The sequence below is a fragment of the Dipteris shenzhenensis genome, chromosome 17, assembly GCF_047967505.1.
Source record: "Dipteris shenzhenensis isolate YYH24624 ecotype China chromosome 17, Dip_SZ_1.0, whole genome shotgun sequence".
NCBI classification, from domain to species: Eukaryota; Viridiplantae; Streptophyta; class Polypodiopsida; order Gleicheniales; family Dipteridaceae; genus Dipteris; species Dipteris shenzhenensis.
Genome location: NC_141612.1, coordinates 22,740,994 through 22,762,610, shown reverse-complemented (window position 1 = coordinate 22,762,610; position 21,617 = coordinate 22,740,994). Strand labels below are relative to the sequence as shown.

The 21,617-nt window shown below is 45.3% G+C and overlaps 1 protein-coding gene across 2 annotated transcripts in view; it reads right to left on the bottom strand.

Annotated features, from left to right (window-relative positions):
* Window positions 1-21,617, bottom strand: part of LOC147891862 (ARM repeat superfamily protein) — a 147,992-nt gene that overhangs the window by 10,156 nt on the left and 116,219 nt on the right. For both annotated transcript variants that reach the window (XM_087388423.1, XM_087388424.1), the window contains exons 16-21: window positions 15,914-16,017; window positions 15,191-15,512; window positions 14,773-15,017; window positions 11,560-12,066; window positions 10,807-11,101; window positions 10,522-10,705 (exon numbers count right to left, since the gene is read on the bottom strand). In XM_087388423.1, coding sequence (XP_087244549.1) covers window positions 10,522-10,705; window positions 10,807-11,101; window positions 11,560-12,066; window positions 14,773-15,017; window positions 15,191-15,512; window positions 15,914-16,017 — 1,657 coding nt within the window. The remainder of the gene's footprint in view (window positions 1-10,521; window positions 10,706-10,806; window positions 11,102-11,559; window positions 12,067-14,772; window positions 15,018-15,190; window positions 15,513-15,913; window positions 16,018-21,617) is intronic.

Sequence of the window (21,617 nt, the reverse complement as noted above, 5' to 3'; positions counted from 1 at the left end):
CTCCTGGATGTGGTCACCCTCTAATGCCAAGCTCGCCTGAATCCACTCCCGCACCCGTCTCCTTGTAGGCATGAGGCCCACAATTCTACCCAGGAGTGCCTTGTCCTGGAGGGACTGAACTGCCCGCTGTACCTGCTACTTGTCAACTGGGGAAAGAAGAGCCTTTACGACGGCTGTGGGATTCGAGGGTGCTGCCATAGAGCCCGTTTGGCCAGACCAAGGGTCACCACCAAGGTTTCCTTTCGCCTTAACAAGCACAAATGCTCCCGCTGCAAGGAGGAAGAAGAAAAAGAAAAGGTGAGGAAGAGCGTCAGAGAGGGAGGCGGAGACGAGGCGGGGTGAAGGAGGGAAAGAGCAAGGACGGAAGTGGAAGGAGGAGGAGGACAAGGAGGGTGAGGGGGGGATGGCGGATGGCGTAAGAGGAGGGGGAACGAGAAGGCGAGGATGGAGAGGAGGGAGGATAGGAGGAGGAAAGGAGAGCGCAAGAGAGCGGAGAGGAGGCGGGGGAGGGGAGCTGGCGGGGGAGACGAGGAGGAAGCAGGAGGCGGAGGTGGCGGGGATAGAGGTGGAGGCGACGGGAGGCGGAGGTCGCAGGAGGCGGAGGAATGGGAGCAGAGTGGGCGGGGTTGGCGAGGCCCAGCAAGCGGGGGGGGCAGTAGAGGCGGAGTGCGGCGAGGAGGGTGAGGGGGCGAAAGGGGTGAGGCAGTGGGGGAGCCAGGTGGGGCACAACGGCTCAGCAGCCGAGACCTCTCATACTTTGACCACTTTCACCACCAGATATTTCAATCATCACAGCCACAATTTTCAGCACAATTTTCTATAACTCCAAGTGTGGTCTTCGCAGGTCATGACAGCAACAAAAACTCAGCAGAAGGGGCGCTTGCCCTACTTGTGAGATGCAACTCATCATTTGAAGCTTGGATGATTCTTCATACCTCTCTGTGACAAAGGCGCCACTCTGAAGTGGCATATGAACTTAATAGCTTTCTCCATTTGTTCATAAGCTCCATCATATGTAACGAAGCGGATGCACTTGCCACCTTCTTTGAACTTTTTCTCCTTGTTTCAAGGCGGAGGCCGGCCAATTGCTAAAGGTCTCTGATCCTCTAGAAGTCTCATAAAGGCTGCTAAGCGCCTACCGTAGACGCAGGTCCCCTCTCCCATCTAGACCACTGCATATAATGTGACACTCCAAGTGGCTTGCCATGATCATCCAAAATCGAATCATTCCGCATGACTGGTTGTCTGTGAATTTCTTCACGAAAGTTGGGTGGAACTCTACGAAGTGTGTTTCTAAAGCAACCCCAAGCTTTCAGAATAGCAGCCATGAGAGGGGAAGGGGGAGATTTGAGATGGGCTGAAGTAAAGATCCATCTGCTGCTGTCCAACCAATCTTCCCCATGAGAAGGGGCACAAGACTGAATGCTGCGTGAGAAAAAATCCTTCCAAGGCTCCTGTCCAGGCATCAATCCACATGCTACAAACTTGCAGAGTAAGGCCATACACTGCAAGTTCGGATCAATAATATTGAGACCTCCTTCTCCTGTGGGGAGAATGAGGGTCTCCCAAGCCACCCTGGCTACAACATCTAAGGTGCCATCTAAACCACTCCATAGGAAGTTCTTGATAGGTCTCATTAGCTGAGCAATACAACCTCTAGATCTGCACCAACATGAGCAGCCAAACTAGGCAGTGGCCAATAAGACCTGGTTCACAACCACAACTTTGGATGCAAGGTCAAGTCTGGCTGAACTCCAAAAGATGAGTTTCCTCTTGATACTCTCCAACACGGGAGCGCTCTGTTGTGCCGGAGAGATGTCCACCCCAATCTGGCATCCCAGATACCTGATGGCGACTCCCCATTGAATCCAAGTGAACCCTATGTCAATCCCCCAGACTGGAGTGTCCTCATCACTGATCCAAAAACCATTGGATTTGTTCCAATTTATGTGTGCACCTACTGCAATGCAAAACAAATCCAATGTCCTCCTGAATGAATTCAGTGTCTGTGGAGTGGCATTAAAAAAAACAGCCGTATCATCTGCCAACTCACTGTCTAAGAGAACATCCTCCTGCCTCAGAGGAAGCTTGAGCCCTACAATTCCAGCTTGAGCTCTAATGTAATAGCTCATAGCCTCAGCCACAAAAAGGAAAAAAAGGGAGCTAAGGGGCATCCCTGACGGACTGATCTGGTAATCTGAAACCTGTCTCCTCTGACTCCACCAATAAGAACCTGGCTGTGGGCTGATCTGTAGAGGGGTCACACCCCTCTGATCCATGTATCTGAGGAGCCGAAACCAGTAAGTGTGCCCTCCAGAAAGCCCCAATCTACCCTGTCATAAGCTTTCTCAAAATCCAAGAGTAGAATGGCCAGCCTGTGGCCATTATACATGGCCCAATTCGAGGCCTCCCAAAATGAGAAGATGTTATCAAAGATGCTCTTGCCATGCACAAAACCTGTGTGTGTATCATGAATAAGATATGGTAGAAAGGACTGCAGACGAAGGCTGATAGCTTTAGCTAAGATTTTATACAAGGTACCCAGCAAGGTAATCGGTCTCCACTAAGACACTAAATTCCTGCAACCCCCTTTCGGAATCAAATGAATGAGGCCCTCCGTAAGTGAGTCTGGCATCTCACCCGAGTCCCATATACCCTACAAGGCTGAGGTAATGTGACCCCAATCTGATCCCAAAAAGTAATAAAAAATAAGGAGGTAAGTCCATCTGAACCAGGACACTTGCCCTTGTGAAGGGTAGAGAGAGCAATCCTGAACTCTACATTGGTGAAGGGTGCATCAAGTGAAACACTCATATCCCCTCACCAACCCCGGTAAGTGCTGCCAAATAACCACTCTAGTATCATCTGTGGCCTGAGTGTCAGGATAACCTGTAAGAAGGGAGGCATAGAAATCGGTGGCAACCTACAAGATGGAATCTGGATGTGTCTGAAGAACTCTGTCTGAGTCAACAAGCCGTGAGACGCTCTCCCTACTATGTCTAGGACCAAGAGTAGAGAAGAACTGTTGTTGACCCTACCTCTCGTCTGAGTCCAAAATGACTCTTTGGCATGAAAGACATACTCTGCTCTCTGATCTAAGAGTGACTGTTGCTGAGCCCTTGCTGCAGCAAGGCACTCCTGAATCCAAGCATCTGTAGGCCTCTTCTGCTCCTCCCTCTGGAGGGAGGCCAACTGCTGTCGAATACCTATCTCACGCCTGAGGATCTCACCCCTCCTGATACGAGCAATTGAAAGATAAAAATCACTAATATCAAAGAGGACTGCAGCTAAGTCTGAAGAAGAAAGCTGCCCATCCCGCAAATGAGGTATCCAGGTCCTCAACAATATCTTTGTAAGCCCCTCCTCTATATAAAAAAAATGAGATTTGTAGTACTCAAGGTCCTCTACAACTTTGCTGAAGACACAAAGCCGTGATTCTACTTCTAGATCCGGATAGAAGTGTCACATCGTCCACAGGTCACAGAAAGATGTAGCAGAAGGAAGGAGAAGAGAGGTGGTAGATCACAGCGTGGAGAAGAGAGCTCAAGAAAGGAGAGAAGAGGGTAGCCTTCCAAGGAGAAGGAGCTAGAGTAGCTTCATTGGCCTCCCTCACCTCAATCTCTTGGAAGGGAAAGGGAAAGAGAGAGCAGGGCTAGAAACATGGCTCTAATACCACATGAAAGATCATAGTAGTAGGGAGAGAAGCAAGCTAACACTAGGAATGGAAAGGAAAGATAACAAGCATAATGGAAATGAAATGGAAAGAAAATGAAAGAAATGGACAAGTACTCACATGATACCAAAGAGCTTGATGTTGGCTGATATATTAGACAATAGACAAGTACAACACTATATAGTGTGCCACTAGACTCCAGAAAGTCACAATGTCTATGGGATATCTCCCAATATGACACGTGGCATGTCTAGGACTCACTAGACTATAAAACCACTCCTAGACCACCTAGAACACTTATTTTAGACTCACTTTGGCTTCATAATCCAACAAAGATACCACTATGAGTCTCTGCCCATCTCAATGTATCTTGCAATCCTGACAGGCTGAAAAGAAGCCTCCAAAAGAATGTCCTTTGAAGATCCGTGGAGTCTGCCTCCTCATGAATCTAAAAGACAAGGGCATCCTCATGTGCATCCCGCAAGGCTATAAACTGCAGAGTGTTACCTTACCACACGACGACCACTTGTCGGCAGGCGTTGACCACATGACAAAATTTGTTGACCACATGTTGACCATGTGTCAACACAAGTCAGCCATGCGATCACACGGGTTTATCTAGGAGTACTATCCGAGGCCACCATGTATCGACACATGTCAACCACAGGTCAACTAGGAGTTGCGCACATGGAGAGTGAGCTTAGCACATGGAGCAGTCAGGAGTATTTACATTTACACAGTGGTTCAGTGATACAGTGGTGCGGTGATTCAGCTCACCTGCATATGGAGAATTTACACCATCCTAACTAGAAGAGGCTGGCGAGTCAGGGAGTCACGAAGTCGCCGTAGCCATCAAGAGAGCCAACGGCGCAACGGCTATCCTCAACAGCTAAGGAGATAAGAGGATCACCAATGGGAAGAAAGGGGGAGGATTCTCAGCGAAGAAGGGACCCTCCAAGGCGGAGGATAAGAATGAAGGAGAAGGTGGAGAGGGGGAGGGCATTCAGCATTCGGCATTGGAGCGGAAGAAAGGAGAGTGTGAGGAGAGATAGAGGCTAGAGCTACAAGCTCGCCAAGGAGAGAGTGTGGAGAGACTTGTGTGTACCCTCTGTCTACTATGGGGATAGACCTGTGTATTCTTGTGACTTGCGACTTGTGACTTGGAGACACTAGTCTAGTGATATGTACTTTGGCCAACTTGGTCACTTTCTCATTTCTCTTGTCTCTTCCCGATATGGGGATTGTTCACTAGTGTAGGACGAGATTTTCTTATTCTGCTTATGTTGTGGAGTTCGCAGGTGATTGTCATTTAGCATAGTGCACTCGTATGTCGTCGTTCACTGTAGTATAGCATATGACACTCGCACACCACTGCACGGTGCACTCTGCATGATCCATTGCATTAGAGCATTGCAACACTCATGCTTCTCACGCCAGTGGCCTTTGGCCTTCGGTAACACCTCCGGAAGGATAGGAACCCCTCCCCTCAAACAGTTTATGGCGATCACGGTGGGACACTACTGGTGTTGAGTAGCACGAGTGAAGTGGTGATCTAGGGTCATAGAGAGAGGTCTTATGCCGAGTAATTCTGAAACATTTGAAGGAGCTAGTGAGAGAACTAGGAGGTACTTGAGGAGAGTGGAGAAAAGACTTCCGACAGACCAAACTAGGTACAAGAACCATTACGTGCGACGTAAGTTTGCGAAGTCCTCAACTCGAACACAAAGTGAGCCCATTGGAGCAGTAGCCAGAGCAAGTAACTTCATCGACACTCTCATTGACTTGGATCAACAAGAACCCTGGTAGTCAGATCCGGACTCCGGAGAAGAAGTGCAAAGCGGAGAACAGATGAAAGAAGAGGGTACTAAGGATGAGGGCTCCTTAGGGACTCATCAAGGTCAAGGCAGCCCCTCTCCTTCTCCTGCAATGATGTCTTCATCAACCACCTCTTCTACCGGAGTGGTGACTCCATCTGCTCCCGCCTCGGCCTCTTGTGGACAAGCTGCTACCTCATCTGTTATGCATAGCTCCGGGCTCCTAGCTAATCCATCTTCTACATCTATCCCATTGGGGGGTACTTTTGCTCCGGCCATGCCTTTACCTGCCATGATGGTTTCATCTCCCTTTCCATCCACACCGGTGTTGCCTTTTCCACCACCTCCTTCCTTCCTTCCGGCCATGCCTTTACCTGCCATGATGGTTTCATCTCCCTTTCCATCCACACCGGTGTTGCCTTTTCCACCACCTCCTTCCTTCCCTTGTGCCTACTCATCCATGACTTCAACTCCGTCCCTCTCTTTCCCAAATGCTCTCCCATCCTCTTTCACCCCCACATCTTCCATGTTCTCACCCTTTCCCTCTGCAACACCGAGACCCCCCACTTACACGCTACCATCTGGGTACACTTTCTCTATGACTACATCAGTAGTGACTTTCCCATTGTGATCCTCCACAGGAGTAGTTGTCGGGGTGGTCTCCTCCTTGGGAGCACCAACACTCATTACAGCCCCATCGGGACTCCCTCCAACTCTTGCATCTTCTCCAACCTCTCGGGTGGGGATGGCCGTTCTCAGTCCCCCAGACAGAGCTAGACTTCTCGAGCTACTCAAAGTTCAAAGGCCACCTCCATGAGGATGCGGAAGCTCATGTGAGGAAGTTCCTCACAGCATGTAGAGCTAAAGGTGTGGAGAATGAGCATGCGTTCCTTCACATCTTTCCCTCCTCATTGGAGGATGCCGCGGATGTATGGTACAGTCAATTTCCTCCGGACCACTTCCAGACGTGGACACCTAAGGAAGGAATTCTTATGCACTTTCAAGTTGGAAAAATTCGAACACATGATTGTCCAACAGTTATCCACTGACACCATGAAGCCTGGAGAAAGCATCTCTGAGATGTACACAAGGATGAGGGTCTTGGCAGCAAAGATGTCTGTGCCACCTAATGATGCTGTCATGAAGGGATGGTTTTTGAAAGCATTACCCCCTACCATTGCTATAAGGTTGGTTGATAAACTCCCTGAACATGCCTCACTTCAAGACTTCCTAAAAGAAGCTGTCAAGATGGAACGGTCACAGCTAAGCTTTGCCTCATCAACGACTCCGACCACCCAACTCCCAAGAGAGGAGGGAGCATCGCATGGCAGCAACTCAAGAAGGAGTTAGAAGAAATCAAAGAAGGCCTGAAAGATAGAATAAAGGTGGATGGCCAATCATCCTTTGAGGCCCAAATTCGAAGTGGCCTTTGGTGCACAGAATGCAAGGGTTGTAATCATGGTTACTAGGAGTGCCCCTCCAAGCGAAAGGTACCTACTTCTACCTCATTTTGTACATTTTGTGAGATCCATGGACATGATGCCTCTGAGTGTAGGCACCTCAAAGGATTAAGGAAGCTTCTTCCAGAGTATACCTCGGGGGAACCTCTAGTTGCTGCAGTCAACAAAATGGTACCCATAACTTCTGGCCCAACAGAAGTATCTCCTGTCCCCCCTCTTGCACGAGCATCTGAGCCACCTCCTCCTCCTGTCATGCTGTCTCCATTGCTTCCGACTCCCCCTTTGCTCCAAGCTCCTGCCCCCAATTCAATTGGTTCCCCTTATTTCTATCCTCAGCCACACTATGCACCGTACCAACCACCTATGTCAGGAGGTGGCTATGGACCCTCTTATCAACGCGGTCAAAGGGGTGGTTTCTGAGGTGGACGTGGAGGTGTAGGCAAAGGTACAAACTTTAGAAGACCCATCATGTGTTACAGATGTGGTGAGTACGGCCACTACCAAGATGATTGTACACAACCGTTCGGGGGACCCTCTTGTATACAGTGCAACACAAATGACCACTACACCAAAGATTGTCCCAATGGAAGAGTGGAACCCACATCCCAAGTGAATATGGTTGATGTAGTAGTGGCCGGGGAGCGCAACAGTCCCCATTTGATTGGCGCAGTGTTGGGCGCTGTGACACGGTCACATACAAAAGGTGACAAATGTAAGGGCGACTCAAAGTCAGCATCGGAGACCTCAGCACCAATGAGTTCGACAAGTGTTCCCCCACCGAGGTCATTCTCCCCCTCCAAGGTACACAGTACGCCCAGGAATAGACCACCCATGCTGGCTTCTGATAGTGATTCAGAAACAAACTCTAAGGGCACACAACCATTAAGGTCAACCACTAACTCTGGAAGTGCCTCATCCTCGGCGGGTGATCACTCTATGCCTTTGAGGTATCAGGAGGTGGTAAAGGGTGTCACGAGAGATCTTCAAACAAGTTCTGAAGATGAAGGTAGCACACCTCAGTTTCCATCCCGCAAGTCTAGAACTGTGAGGTTTGCAACAGAAGTGACAACCCTCCGACAGCACCGGGATAATGAGGCACGAGTAGGTCCTCCCACTTTGTCCCCAACAGCACTCAACAGAGAAGGGGCTATGGGGACAAGACCTAGTCCTGCCCAGGAAAAAGGGAAAGGAGTGATGGAAGAGAAACCACTGGAGACAATGACTCAGTTCAGACCTACATCCACATCCTCGTGTAAGCTTCGACCCTCGGCCAGAGGCTAGGAGGATGAGGTTGCAGAAGGCTAATGATAGTGTCCACCACTACTCCCTGTTTGACGATCTTATGAGTTTCAAACCCAACCTCACTCTACAACAACTTTGTCTATTGTCCCCCCAAATCAAGCATCAGACTATTACATTTCTTAATCGCCTCCCAGGAGGTCGACACAAGGAATCTACTCCGGGTGAGCCAACACCAGAGACATTACCGGCTCAGCATGCGTCTACACGGACCTCACTTGTGAACAAAGTCCCAAGCTCACCGTGGAGATCCATGGAGTGGAGCTGAAGGACGTCTTCCTTGATGGTGGGGCGACTGTGAACATTATGCCGAAAGGTACACTCCAAAAACTAGGGTTGAAGTTGACAAGTGATGTTCACTTTCAGGTACGCATGGCTGATCAGCGCAGAGTAAAACCAATGGGTGCAGTCAAAGGTGTTCACATGAAGATTGGCGAAGTAACTTTTCTCTCCAATTTTGTTGTCCTTGATATGACCGAAAATGAACAAACTTACCCTCTACGTCTTGGTAGGCCATGGTTGCGGTCTTCAAAGGCCATTTAGGATTGGTCAACTGATGAAGTTCGATTGCTCCTGGGATCCACATCCCTCGAAATAGATATGGTCACAGGGTAGGCAAGGCACATACCAATAGAACTAGGAGAGGAGGATTTTAAAGAACAAGCCGGAGCCGAAGAGGAGCATTGGGCCTGTGGGGACTGGCCCAGGGGTGGTGACCAAGATATCAAGAGGAGACAACCCTAGAAGGATTTGAATGTTTGACCTACTTGTTGGATCGGGCTGATCAAGAAGACGAGGATGCTGTCATTTTGGATTGGATGGGAGCCCTAGGCTCCTTAGCTGTCAACATGGTGGAGCTATGCTAACAAGAAGATCAAGAAGAACACCTACTTGTAGTATCAGAAATCCACCCAGAACCACAGGGTCTAGCTGAACTAGTTTACGAAAGGATGCCCTTTGGACTTTGCAATAGTCCACACATGTATAAGAGAATGGTCACTAGGGGTACTACAGTGGACACCACTGATCGTACTAAGGACAATGATGGTACTGCAGTAAACATTGAGGATCGTCCAGTGGCCGACATGGAGGATATTGGTCAAAATGATGCTGACAATACTATAGGATACAATGAAGGATCTCCTGTAGACGAGGCTGGTACTGCACAACCCACCAATGGTACTCCAAAGTACAATCATGGTATTACGGTGTACAACCATGGTACTACGGTGTACAACCATGGTACTGCTGAGTGCAATGATGGTCATACAGAAGACAATAACACTAATGAAGACGAGACTGATGGTGATAGTGATTTAGAAGAAAGTGGCATAGACATTGCTGAACTTGAGGAGAATCACCACCAACAGCTTGAGGTCTTGGAGGGACCCAAGGTGCATACCGGATATAGAGGTGAGGACATGACCGATCTCACTTTGCTTGACCTTTTCTTATCAAAAGCCGATGACCCCTCAATTCAAGACCTTCCAGAAACCACTTATGAGGTGGAAGGCTTACCTTACCGGGGCATGCTAAAACAGTCACCGAGGCATCGAAGTGGAATGTGGAAATTCATGAACCCAGGAGCAGTTTGCTTTTGCTCTCTCTATTTGTTGACCGGCAAACTTAGAATATGTGTTGACTATCGGAGTTTGAATGCTGCAACACGACGTGATAGGTTCCCCCTTTCCTTCACAGATAGAGTGTTGGAGACAGTGGCAGAACATGCTTTATACTCATTCATGGATGGATATAGCGGGTACAACCAAGTCCGAGTGAAAGAACAGGATCAGCCCAAGACTACCTTTGTCACTCAATGGAGAACATACGCCTACCAAATGATGCCCTTTGGACTATGTAATGCCCCGGCAACCTTTCAACGACTTGTAACCAAACTCTTTCAAGAGAATATCGGCAAGTTTCTTGAGGCATTTCTAGATGACTTCTCTGTTTTTAATGGTAAATCGGCCTCCCATCTTGATTAGCATAGTGCACTCGTACGTCGTCGTTCACTGTAGTATAGCATATGACACTCGCACACCACTGCACGGTGCACTCTGCGTGATCCATTGCATTAGAGCATTGCAACACTCATGCTTCTCACGCCAGTGGCCTTTGGCCTCCGGTAACACCTCCGGAAGGATAGGAACCCCTCCCCTCAAACACAGAGGGCGTCAATGCAGAATTAACTGTGACGGTATAAGAATATGTGACTTTCACAAATGTTATAGAGAAACTCAAGGTCAGTCAGATATTAAAAAAGAGAGATACTGACTTTGTACATTTGTGATCAGACTTGCATTTCTTGACCCCATTAATGCCTTGAGATTAGTGCCGCCAGCTTGTAATAGAAGACTCTTGATGTATTGCTTTTGTTCTTTAGCACTTGACGTTGCAGATAACGCATTTTCAAAGGCAGAGAGGACCTCTTCTGTGATGGAAGGTGATGACCGAAGAACCTGCACACAGTCCAGCTCTTATGACAAGGTTTTCGATATGACATTCTCTGCATAGGGAAGCGCAAGGGTTTCAATTCTTAAATGAAATTGGACAATATTACCTGCCGAGGAGCTACATTTTGATGTGCCATTAGCAAGTAGATAATTCTAAAAAGACTGATCAGTTCTGCCTGTGCAAATGCATTTGATTCAACAGTAAGTGCTTCAATCACATCTGTAAACAGATCTCTGGCAACAAAGTTTTGAAGTTGTACATCACAGGAAATCATTGCTACTGATACAGTGGATCCACAGAAAGCTATAGCTTTATGTACTGCATCACTGTCAGGCCACTTCAATGCTTTGCGGCATATGGACAGCGATGCTTCTGCTATGCTGTGATGCTGCATTACAAATCTACAAAATAAATGATACAATCCTCAGAGTCAAAAAGAAGTTATCTGCATATATTTTCTGCATTGATAATTTAAATCAGAAGACTAAAAGTCTCAAACAATATTGACAATGCCATGCTCAACAGGAAATTCCAAAGGAGAATTTTACATGAGCACTAATATATAGCCATTAATGTAGATGTCATTATTTGCTTATTTATCAAACTCCTTAAATGCACGAATTTTCATAACAATATAGAAGCTACGCAGAATAAATCATTGACATTATCATCAATCTGAATCTTTCCAAGAATGATTTAAAAATGGCCTTAAAGTTTGTGAGTAATTTTTCCACATCATATTTAAGCGTTTAAAAGAAAATCCTCACTAACCCAATTATCAGCAACACTGTGTATACAACATATGGCCCCTTAAATCTGAGAGAGTATATCAGGGCAGAAAATAGGGTGTGAAACTGACCTCATCATACAGTCAAATCCAAATAGAGAAGAGGGGTTCCTCCCAGATACTTCAATGCACAGAGATTGTAGCAACTGCTCTCCTGAGGGCAAATTCGGATTCAGCGCGGGGGACGCCAGTATTGCCAGCAAATTGCATGTCTCCCTAGATAGATCTCTAAGCATTTTTTCTTCTATCACCTCTGCCTTCAGACCAAGAACCTCACTTTTGCAAGCACCTTCTGAGACCTTCACTGTTCCATCTCTTATCAAATTCTCCCACGATGTAGATAACCCTTGCTCACAATAACCAAGAAGTCTTGGTAGCATTTTTCCAAGCCATGAATCCCTCTGATGTGCAGGACAAGATTTGACAAGAGGAACTATTGCGAAATGCAGCAGATTACGAACATGCCTAAATTCCATTGCATCAAGGTCTTCAAAAAAAGCGACTTCCACAGCACCAGAATCCATGTATTGAAAGAAACTATCACTGAAGTGAGCAGCTGCCAGACCTATAGTGCTGTAGCTGCAAATTTAATAAACATGTTGGTTCACCTTTACATACAATCTTAATAAGAGCTTTCAAAAACATCAAACAATTTTCTGGATCCTCTAATAGCGCACCAGTAGAGTGATAAGTGACTGATGTATTTTCAAGCACTGATTGCCATTATAATGATAATTAACAACTAATGTAAATAATCTTTAAGTCACAGTATTGGACATGGTCTACAAATGCCCACAAACAATCTCCAACTATATTTAGCCGATTCATTGATGAACTAGAAAATTCCATGTAGTTACACAATGGCACATGGATCAAGATTGCACGATACAACTTGCTTTTTTTGCTTTATGCACAACTATGTTGTCCCCTTTGCAAAGGATTATCTAGGTCTTCAAAGCCATTTAGACGTACTAAGCTTTTTTTCTTGTCAATTCTAGGTCTGCATGTGAACCTTGCCAAGACCATTCAATCCACAAGGACGTGTCAGGAAGAAAAAGAATGTAAGGAACTGCTGTTAAGCCTTCATGTTCTTTTGTTTTATCTTCAAGATTGATGTGGGAGAGGAATCACGAAGATGTTAGGGCTCGATCTTTGAAAGATTTCATTGATATAATATAAACCCACAATTTTCAACTTTGATGTGGAAGTAGCTCATCTAAGGTCTTGGGATTAAAGCTTGAACATAACTATAAATGAAATGCATGCGTAGATTGGCTAGAGTTTCCTAGAGGACACCATCGGGAGACTTTCTTTCAGTGTGAAAAATGGATCTCATGGGTATCCTCCTGATACTCACAGTCGGCCAATAGGATGGTGTTATGTGGAGGACGAGGCCCTACATTCCAGCTATCCAAATCAGTTAGACACGGATGCCCCTTTGCTCTATACCTTTTGCTTTTTTGTAGCTGAGGCGATGGGCTACTTCTTGAAGTTACCAATTAGGGGACATTGGGGCTATCCCTTCTAATTAGGCAAGAGCAAGAGCTATTAGCTATGGAATTTGCAAATGACATGGCAGTCACAATCAAGGGAGATTACCACTACCACATCCATTATGACTTTTAATTGGAATAAATCAAAAGGTATTTGGACAAGTACACATACGGGGAATGATGGCCTTTGGACTATTATGTGCCGGTTCAACAAGCATGCACGTTTCATCCCGGTCAGGAAGAAAATTACAGCTGATCACATGGCAAGATTGTTCATGCAGAACATATGTAAATATCATAGGCTGCCTTAGTCCATTGTTAGTGATAGAGATCTGCGCATAAAATATCAACTAGGAGGGCACCAAGAATTCACAAGCACTCATACGAGGTGAGTTGCTCAGATTCAAGTGACAGTGGCTCTGATACCAGCTGAGACATGTACCTAGGTGAGGGGTAGCTGAGCCCAAACCTAGGTAATAAATGGACCAATCTCTGAAGCTCCTAATTTGCAAAACCACAAAGTGTTAGTAAGACCATTTTAGGGGAGCTGGCGAGCCTCTCCAGCCAACCGTGGATCCAATATAAACAAACAATCACCCTCTGATCTCGAGATCAACCAAGCCTCAAGCCATAGCCTCAAGCCATGTCCACAGCCACAATCCCTGTGTCCCATACCACAGTCCAATTCCAGGTGCTGGTCAAGACTAGGCATAGGTCTGCTCTCGGTCCCAGCCTCCCAAGGAGGAATGGTGAGCCCTTAGCTCATATATATGAACCCACTCAAGGGTATCCCTAATGTATTGGCACCCACATACTCATTATAGACTAGTGTCATTTTGGACCCCTTCAATGGGTCCACTTCTCAGACCTAACCCCATCCTATTGTCAGCTCATGCTAGGAGACAGTGCTTCCACTTCACTTCAAGGTTGCAACGATAAATCCCTTTCTCTTTCACAAATTTCTTTTAAATGGATCAAGAGTAAGACTTTCCACTACCTTTAGGCAAGGAAAGTGCTCTCTCAGTTCACCAGAGGCAATGCTTTCAGATTCATTCTTACGCTAAGATCATGAAGCCCTTGCTCTCTTGACAATCATTCATGAAGCAAGTAGATGAGATGATATTTAAATATTCTTTTGGTTCCCCATTGGGCCTTGGAACAGTCCTACTAAACATTTTATTGGCACTACTCAACCAGTCATGGGGAATAATCATGACCAGTTATCGGGTTTTGCACCTTGTGGGTCCAAAGATCAGCAGTCACCATTTATGGAAATTATAATCCCCCCCAAAAAAGAAAAAAAAAATCAATAGAAACTAAATTTTCATGCAAGAATTTTCATATATTGATTAAAAGGATGCCCATGTGTCTGTCCCTACAACTGTGCCAAACAGGTCTTTCATCTCCTAACTATGTTCGTCTCAAGCAAGTCACATAAGTCTAGAGGGGTTCTCCTTTCTTCTTTGACTCTCCTTCAAGGATGAGGTGGCATTTTCAGCCGCCACCTGGGATTCTTGTTTGCTCATTTTGAGCTGGTTTTTCTCATGCTTGACATGATGTACTCCCGCACTTGAGCTTGCTCTGCGGTTTTTATTCATACATAATGAAGTACTTTTCTTGAAAAAAAAAAAAAAGCAAGTCACATAAGGGATGTGCACAGATAAATTGAGGGTCAAATGTGGTTCATTAGGAATATGTCCATTTATTTTGTACCAAAACATCTGATTACCTAGATTCAAAACAATATACCCCCACCGAAAGCATAAACACATTAAAAGTCCAGATCACTCACCTGCTGTCTCGAACACCCCTCAACCAATTGCGTATCTCATTTTCCTTCCCAGCACTTCCACTATTTCCGCTTGCATTTGCGTCAACATCATGAAGAGATAAGGCATTCCCTCTGGATGGCTTTAATCCAGCTTCCCCAACAAGGGATGCCTGCTCAGCGCTACTCATCAGTAAAGCACTTTGCACTGCACTAGGTAGCAAAGATTTCAAAGATGGAGACCAAAAAGCATGTATACAATGCACCAACTGCAGCACAACATCATTGTACATTGGCCAGGACGAAAGAGGAGTCAAAACTCTGCCCAAGCATAGACACAATTCATGGTTGCATGCAATGGAAGCACAAAATGACAGCAGATTCATAAAACAAATCTTAAAAGAGCCATTAGGGATTGCAGAAAGGATGAATAAAATATCACCTTTAGAAGTGACGGAACAATCCACATAAGATGGCCAACCATGGGGTGAGAAAAGGGACTAGATCCTATTGCAGGAGCCGTTTCTTTGTGGAGGGAGTCAGAATGTCGATCTGCACACCTTTTCAATACTCGCTCAAAAAAAGTCACTGAGTGGAACATTGACCACATTTCTTCATTCTGTGGCTGCTCCATTGCGTCCCTCATCAGCAGTTCTACGAGGTCCTCAGGACGATGCAAATATCGATCCTGCCAATTATTTTGGCCCCATTTTTCCTGTAAAGGTTTCAGAAACCAGTTTAGGGTCTGGGCTTCGCACTCCCTCCTGCATTGCAGATAAAAGTAGTCAGCTTATTCCTACCCATCTCCCCACGTCTGCATTTACAAAATAAAAAATGAGTCGGACTTCGATCAAGACTGTTGAGACTACATGTTCAGTATAGTTTTTCTTGTGAATTTACAAACTCAGCCCTGATTTTATCACATCACCGACAAAGATCAAAACATGTAAGTCCAGATTTCTACTATTATGCAAATAAACAAACCAAAAATCCAAATCTATTCACATGTTCTTCTTCAACAACCTACTTTTACGGGGCCATCCATGAAGACAACTATCAGATGTGATATAGAAAATGTAAATTCTACTAGGAAAGTCAGCTCTACAGGACAAACAATGTGCTCACTGAATGACTCATAAGGTAGGCTTAAAACAAACATAATCACCCTGCTGCTGAGCCTGCCACCAAGAAAGCTTCAGCGATTGAATTGTATTCGCCTTGCTGAAGTAGACCCTGCTCCTGAAGTCCAGACACAGTCTTCCAGATAACCTATAAGTGAGAACACAACAGTTGATGTCTGCCCTTGAAAGCATAACAAAGATTTCAAGTTGTTTAGTATAATCATTATAGCACCTTGAAGATGCAATAAATATGGGGTTACATTCATGGTTCACAAATAATTGCTTACTATGTATGACAAGGAGGTTCAATATGTGCAGCATAAAAAATTATCTACAGTCAACATGACACCGGAAGAAGTGAAATGAGAGTAGATTCATGCTTTTGTGTTTCTGTCTTGATGATGGAAATATTGCTTAAAGGTTATGTCTTCACCCTCTAAATAATGAACAAAAACCAGACTCCAAGGAAAAGTTGTGTAAACCCCCACCCTTTTGTGAGATCGGAGAGAGAGAGAGAGAGAGAGCAAGAGAGTGAGCTTGAGAGCTGAAAGCTTGATAGCTGAGTTGCAATAGAAGAGTGTGTAAGAGGACAACTCAAAGAGTGAGAGATAAGGTTTTGTCCTACTGACAAAACCTTAGTAGTCACTAACCATAGTTAGTGAACTAACTACGGTTAGGGGGAAAAACCTCTTAAAGAGGGAAAAGTGCCCCTAACTAGCTTATTAAATTACATTGGTCACTGCTGAATTATATCTATAATTCTAACACCCCCCTGCAGTGCCAATGTCATGTACAAGGCTGATCAATCACCAAACGGATATAAGTTCAGAGCACTGCGAAATGCCTCAAACTTTTCACGTGGTAGTGCTTTGGTGAAAATATCTGCAACGTTGTCATGTGTGGACACAAAGATCATACTGATCTCTCCTGCATGCAACTTCTCTCTGAAGTAGTGATAGTGAACCTCAATGTTGTTCGTGCGAGCATGAAACACTGGATTCTTTGCCACTGCAATGGCACTCTGACTATCAGTGAGAATTGGAGAAGGACCCTCCAAAGACAGATGAAGATCAGCAAATAGACGTCGTAGCCAGACACATTCAACTGTTGCTGTGAAAGCTGCCCTGTACTCAGCTTCACATGATAAGGTAGCCACTGTAGATTGTTTCTTGCTCAGCCATGAAATGCAAGATTTACCCAAAAAGAAACAATTGCCACTAGTGGACTGCCTAGTGTCATAATCACCAGCCCAATCTGAATCACTGTAGGCATGCATCTGCAAGTCACCCCCCCTGGGAAATAACAAGCCAAAAGACTTCGTGCCCTGCAAATAACGGAAGATGCGCTTAACTGCCTGCCAATGCATAGTTTTTGGACTATGCATGTACCTGCTCACCTGAGATACTGTAAACTGAATATCAGGTCTAGTGTTGCAGAGATATATGAGGCATCCAACAGCCTGACTGTAAGATGTGGCATCAACTGATTCTCCTGCATCATGCATTGTGAGTTTCAGCCCCGGCTCCATGGGAGTGGCTATGGGCTTACAATCACGCATGTTAAATCTATCCAAGAGTTTCTGCACATACTTGGACTGAGACATAACAGTGCCACGTCTCTCTTGAGAGAACTAGATCCCCAAATAAAAGTAAAGCAGCCCCAAATCTGACATGTTAAAGGTGGTCTGCACATCAGCTTTGAAATCTGCAATTTTATCTTCATTGGACCCTGTGAGCAGTAAGTCATCAACATAAAGAAAGATAACTAATATTTCCCCCCCATCCATGTTGATTAGAGGGTGCTCTCAGTAGGACTATTGTGCAGTCCCTTGCTGGTCAAAAAGGCATGAATCTTGGCATACCATGCACGAGGGGCCTGTTTCAGCCCATACAAAGCTTTGTTTAGCTTGCATACCTGAAGTGCATTTGCTGTAATTTCAAAGCCTGGAGGTTATTTGACATACACCTCTTCTAGCAAGTCTCCATTTAAGAAGGCTGTTTTTATGTCCAACTGATGAACATTCCACTCAAAATGTGCAGCCATTGCAATAACAGATCGGATGGTGGTCATCCGGGATGTAGGAGCAAATGTCTCCTCATAATCTATGCCCTTTTTCTAAGCATAGCCTTTAGCAACCAGCCTTGCCTTGTATCTGTCAATGGAGCCATCTGGCTTCCGTTTGACCTCGAAAACCCATCGTGTGCCAATGGCATGTTTACCTGGTGGCAAGTCTACAACATCGCAAGTCTGATTTTTTTTAATGGACTGCAACTCATCGTGCATGGCATTCATCCAATGCACATTGTCCTTTGCTTCTTCGAATGTGGCAGGCTCCTCCTCATCAAGAAGAGTACCTGCATATGCTGATTCCACTGAATTAGCACCTTCCATGTGCTTTGCTGCACTGCGAGTCCTGCCAGGTAACGGAGCATCAATTTTACTCTCCCTGAGAGTCTGTAACAGCGAGTTTGGGACTGTTTTTGCTGCATGTATGTCTGCAATTTCTTGCTGCAGCACCTGTTCCACTACCTGTGGAGGTGGCAAGATATCTTGTGGCGGAACTAAAGCATCGGGAGGTGGCTGTAAATTCCCATTTGCATCAGAAATATCAGCAGGGGAACCCAAGGCAATGGGTAGCAACCCCTCAAAGACATCCTTTGAAGAAGAAGGCATTTGAAATTCAGCTTGAATGTGAGCTGAATTTTCTGCAAATATCACATCTCTACTGACAATGATCTTGCGTGTAGAAGGGTTGTAGAGACGGTACCCCTTGCTTTCTGCACTGTACCCGACAAATATGCACTTAATTGCCTTATCTGACAACTTGTGCCTAAATTCAACTGGCACATAAGCATAAGCAAGGCATCCAAAGACTCGGAAATGATCCACTGAGGGCTTTCTCCCATTCCAGACTTCATAGGGAGTTTTTGTTTTTAAAGCCTTAGTGGGAGCCCAATTTAAAATGTAATTGGCACACATCAGACCTTCAAGCAAGAATTTGTGAGGCATGTGTTTGCTTTTCAGCATACATCTGTCCATCTCCATGAGAGTTCTATTTTTCCTCTCAGTTTTGCCATTTTGCTGAGGGGTCAGCCTCACTGTGAGCTGATGCTCAATACCCTTGCCTTTCAGAAAAGCATCAAAATCTGCAGACAAGTATTCCCCACCTCTATCTGTGCGCAATGTCTGTATCTTGAGTCCGGTTTCATTTTCAACCATGGCTGAAAAGTGTTTAAACACCATGAACACTTCTGATTTGCGCTTCAGCCCAAAGATCCAAGTGAAATTGGAGTAATCATCAATAAAGGTAACAAAGTAGAGATGACCACCCAATGATGGAGTCCTCATGGGACCACAGACATCACTATGTATAAGCTGTAATTTGCGGACAGCTTTAACTGAACCATCCTTTTTGAAGGGGAATCTATGCATCTTGCCTAAAATGCACCCTTCACAGGCATGTGGAAGAGGTATCTCAAGAGGTGGCAATGCAACAACCATAGAGTGCTTTTGAAGTGTCATCAAGCTGTTGTAATGCATGTGGCCATATCCGGCATGCGCATGCCATAATTCTGCATTCTGCATGGCAGCAGTAGGGGTAGAAACTGCAAGAGCATGGGCTGCTCTTTTCTCAAAAAGATCAAGCTGAAAAAGCCCACGCAGCAGAGTACCAGATAATCTTAAGGCATAATCATTTTCCCTGTCTCGGACAGCACATTTGTCATCCTCAAAGATGACCTGAAATCCAGCTCTGTTAAGAGTGGACACTGAAAGAAGATTTTTGGTGATACCAGGCACATATAAGACATCTGAAAGTCTGAAAACTGAGCCATCAATGGCAGTAAGCTCAACTTCTCCTGTGCCACGTACTGAATATGATGAGTTATTGGCACAAGTGACTTTCTTACCAACGGGAGGTGGATGCAAGGAAGTAAAAAGACACTTCCTAGAAGTGATGTGCTTGGATGCACCGCTGTCAAAATACCAAGTGTTCAGTGTTTCATTGACACTGAAAGCAGATGCATCTGTAGAAGAGTCATAACTGCAAGTCAAAAATGCATATGTATCATCATTACAAGTGGCTGTACTATCCCGAGCATCTGGAGCAGCCAGCCTAGAATCTGAAATGCAAGATAAAAAGGCATAATCCTGTCCAACAAAGTTGGCTGCAGCATCCCCACTGTCAGATGCATGAGGAGCTGAATCTGAAACAGCCATACCGTAGCTGTTTTTCTTCTCTTTTGCAAGCCTTTTTCTGCATTCTGCAATGTGATGACCTGGCTCTTTGCAGTAATAACAAAAACCCTTCTTCTTGGGCTTACTTGCATCATTTTTAGCCTTCTGTGAAGGCTGTCCTGACCCACTGGAAGGCTGATTTACTGATGTCTTAGCATGTTCCTTTGTTTTTGACTTGAACTTTGAGAGCATAGCTTGTTCACCTGCACGTGAAGCCAAGTTTTTCCTCGTCTGCTCTTCCTGAAGCAGAAGTCCTATCAACTCATGAAAAGTGAGAGGATTTGCACCCCCCCTCAATGATAAGTTCAGCGAGGTATGAAAGCTGAGATAAGACTCAGGAAGAGAATTCAGAGTGGTGGTAATCATCTCTGAATCAGGAATAATCTCATCTATGTTCAACAATTGCTCTCTGAGATCCTGTAGCTTTGTGAGGTGGACTGACATGGAGTCACCCTCTTCCATATGTGTATTACTTAACTCTCTTTTCAAAAAAGATACCCTTGCATCATTCCGGGCTGCATACATGCTTTCTAAAATATCCCACGCTGCCTTCGAGGTCTTACACGACCGGATATGCGGAATGATAAATCTTTTCACTGAAAGAGAGATGCATGACAAAGCTAAGGCATCCCGTGAATCCCATCTCTTCTGCTCTGGTGTAGTGACTGTAGCTGCACCAACAACTTGTCCTGCAGCTGCGCCCTGTGCACGACCTCTTCCACCTCCTTGCTGGGGAGGGGTAGCAGGTGCCATATCTGCTGGTTGGATCTCACCCCCATTGACATAATCCCATAAATTGCGAGAAATCAGAATATTGCGTACCATAGAACTCCAGAGAGAGTAGTTGGTACCATCCAACTTGTCTTCCTGTGAAAGACCACCCAACTGGAAGTCATTCTGATTTTGATGGGCCATATCTGAGAAAGAGATTTAAGCAGATACAAAACTGAATTCCCTTACTGGGAATGAAATGCACAACTCCCAAAAAACACAGCCAAGCACTGGCTGTAAATGCAACTCAGATTTCTGCACTTGCACTGTCAGAAATCTGTCCAAGCATCAAAAACTCTCCAAAACCTGCCAAAAGTGCTGCAAATCACTTCAAGAAAGGCAGTATGAATTGAAATCTCCAAAATTGCTCTCCCAACACAAAAGCCCCAAAATAGGCCCGAAATTGCAACCGGAAAGGGACAAACTGATCAAAAGCCCCAAATGTTGCAAGAATTGCCCTGTGTCTGCAAAAGCCCCAAATTTTACTGCAAAATTGCAGTGTAATCACTAAATCCCCAAATTTCTTCAAGAAATTGTACTGCAAGACTGAAAGCCCCAAATTTCGAGCTTGAAATTGCAACCAGAAAGGGGCAATAGCACAGAAAGCCCCAAAATTTGCAATTTCAACAGAAAGCCCCAAATTTCTAAAGCAATTTTGCAAATCGATTGCAATGTCTGCAACAAACAAGATGCCCCAAATGTACTCCCAAAAACTGAGCCAAACAATGGCTTTCTGCAAGA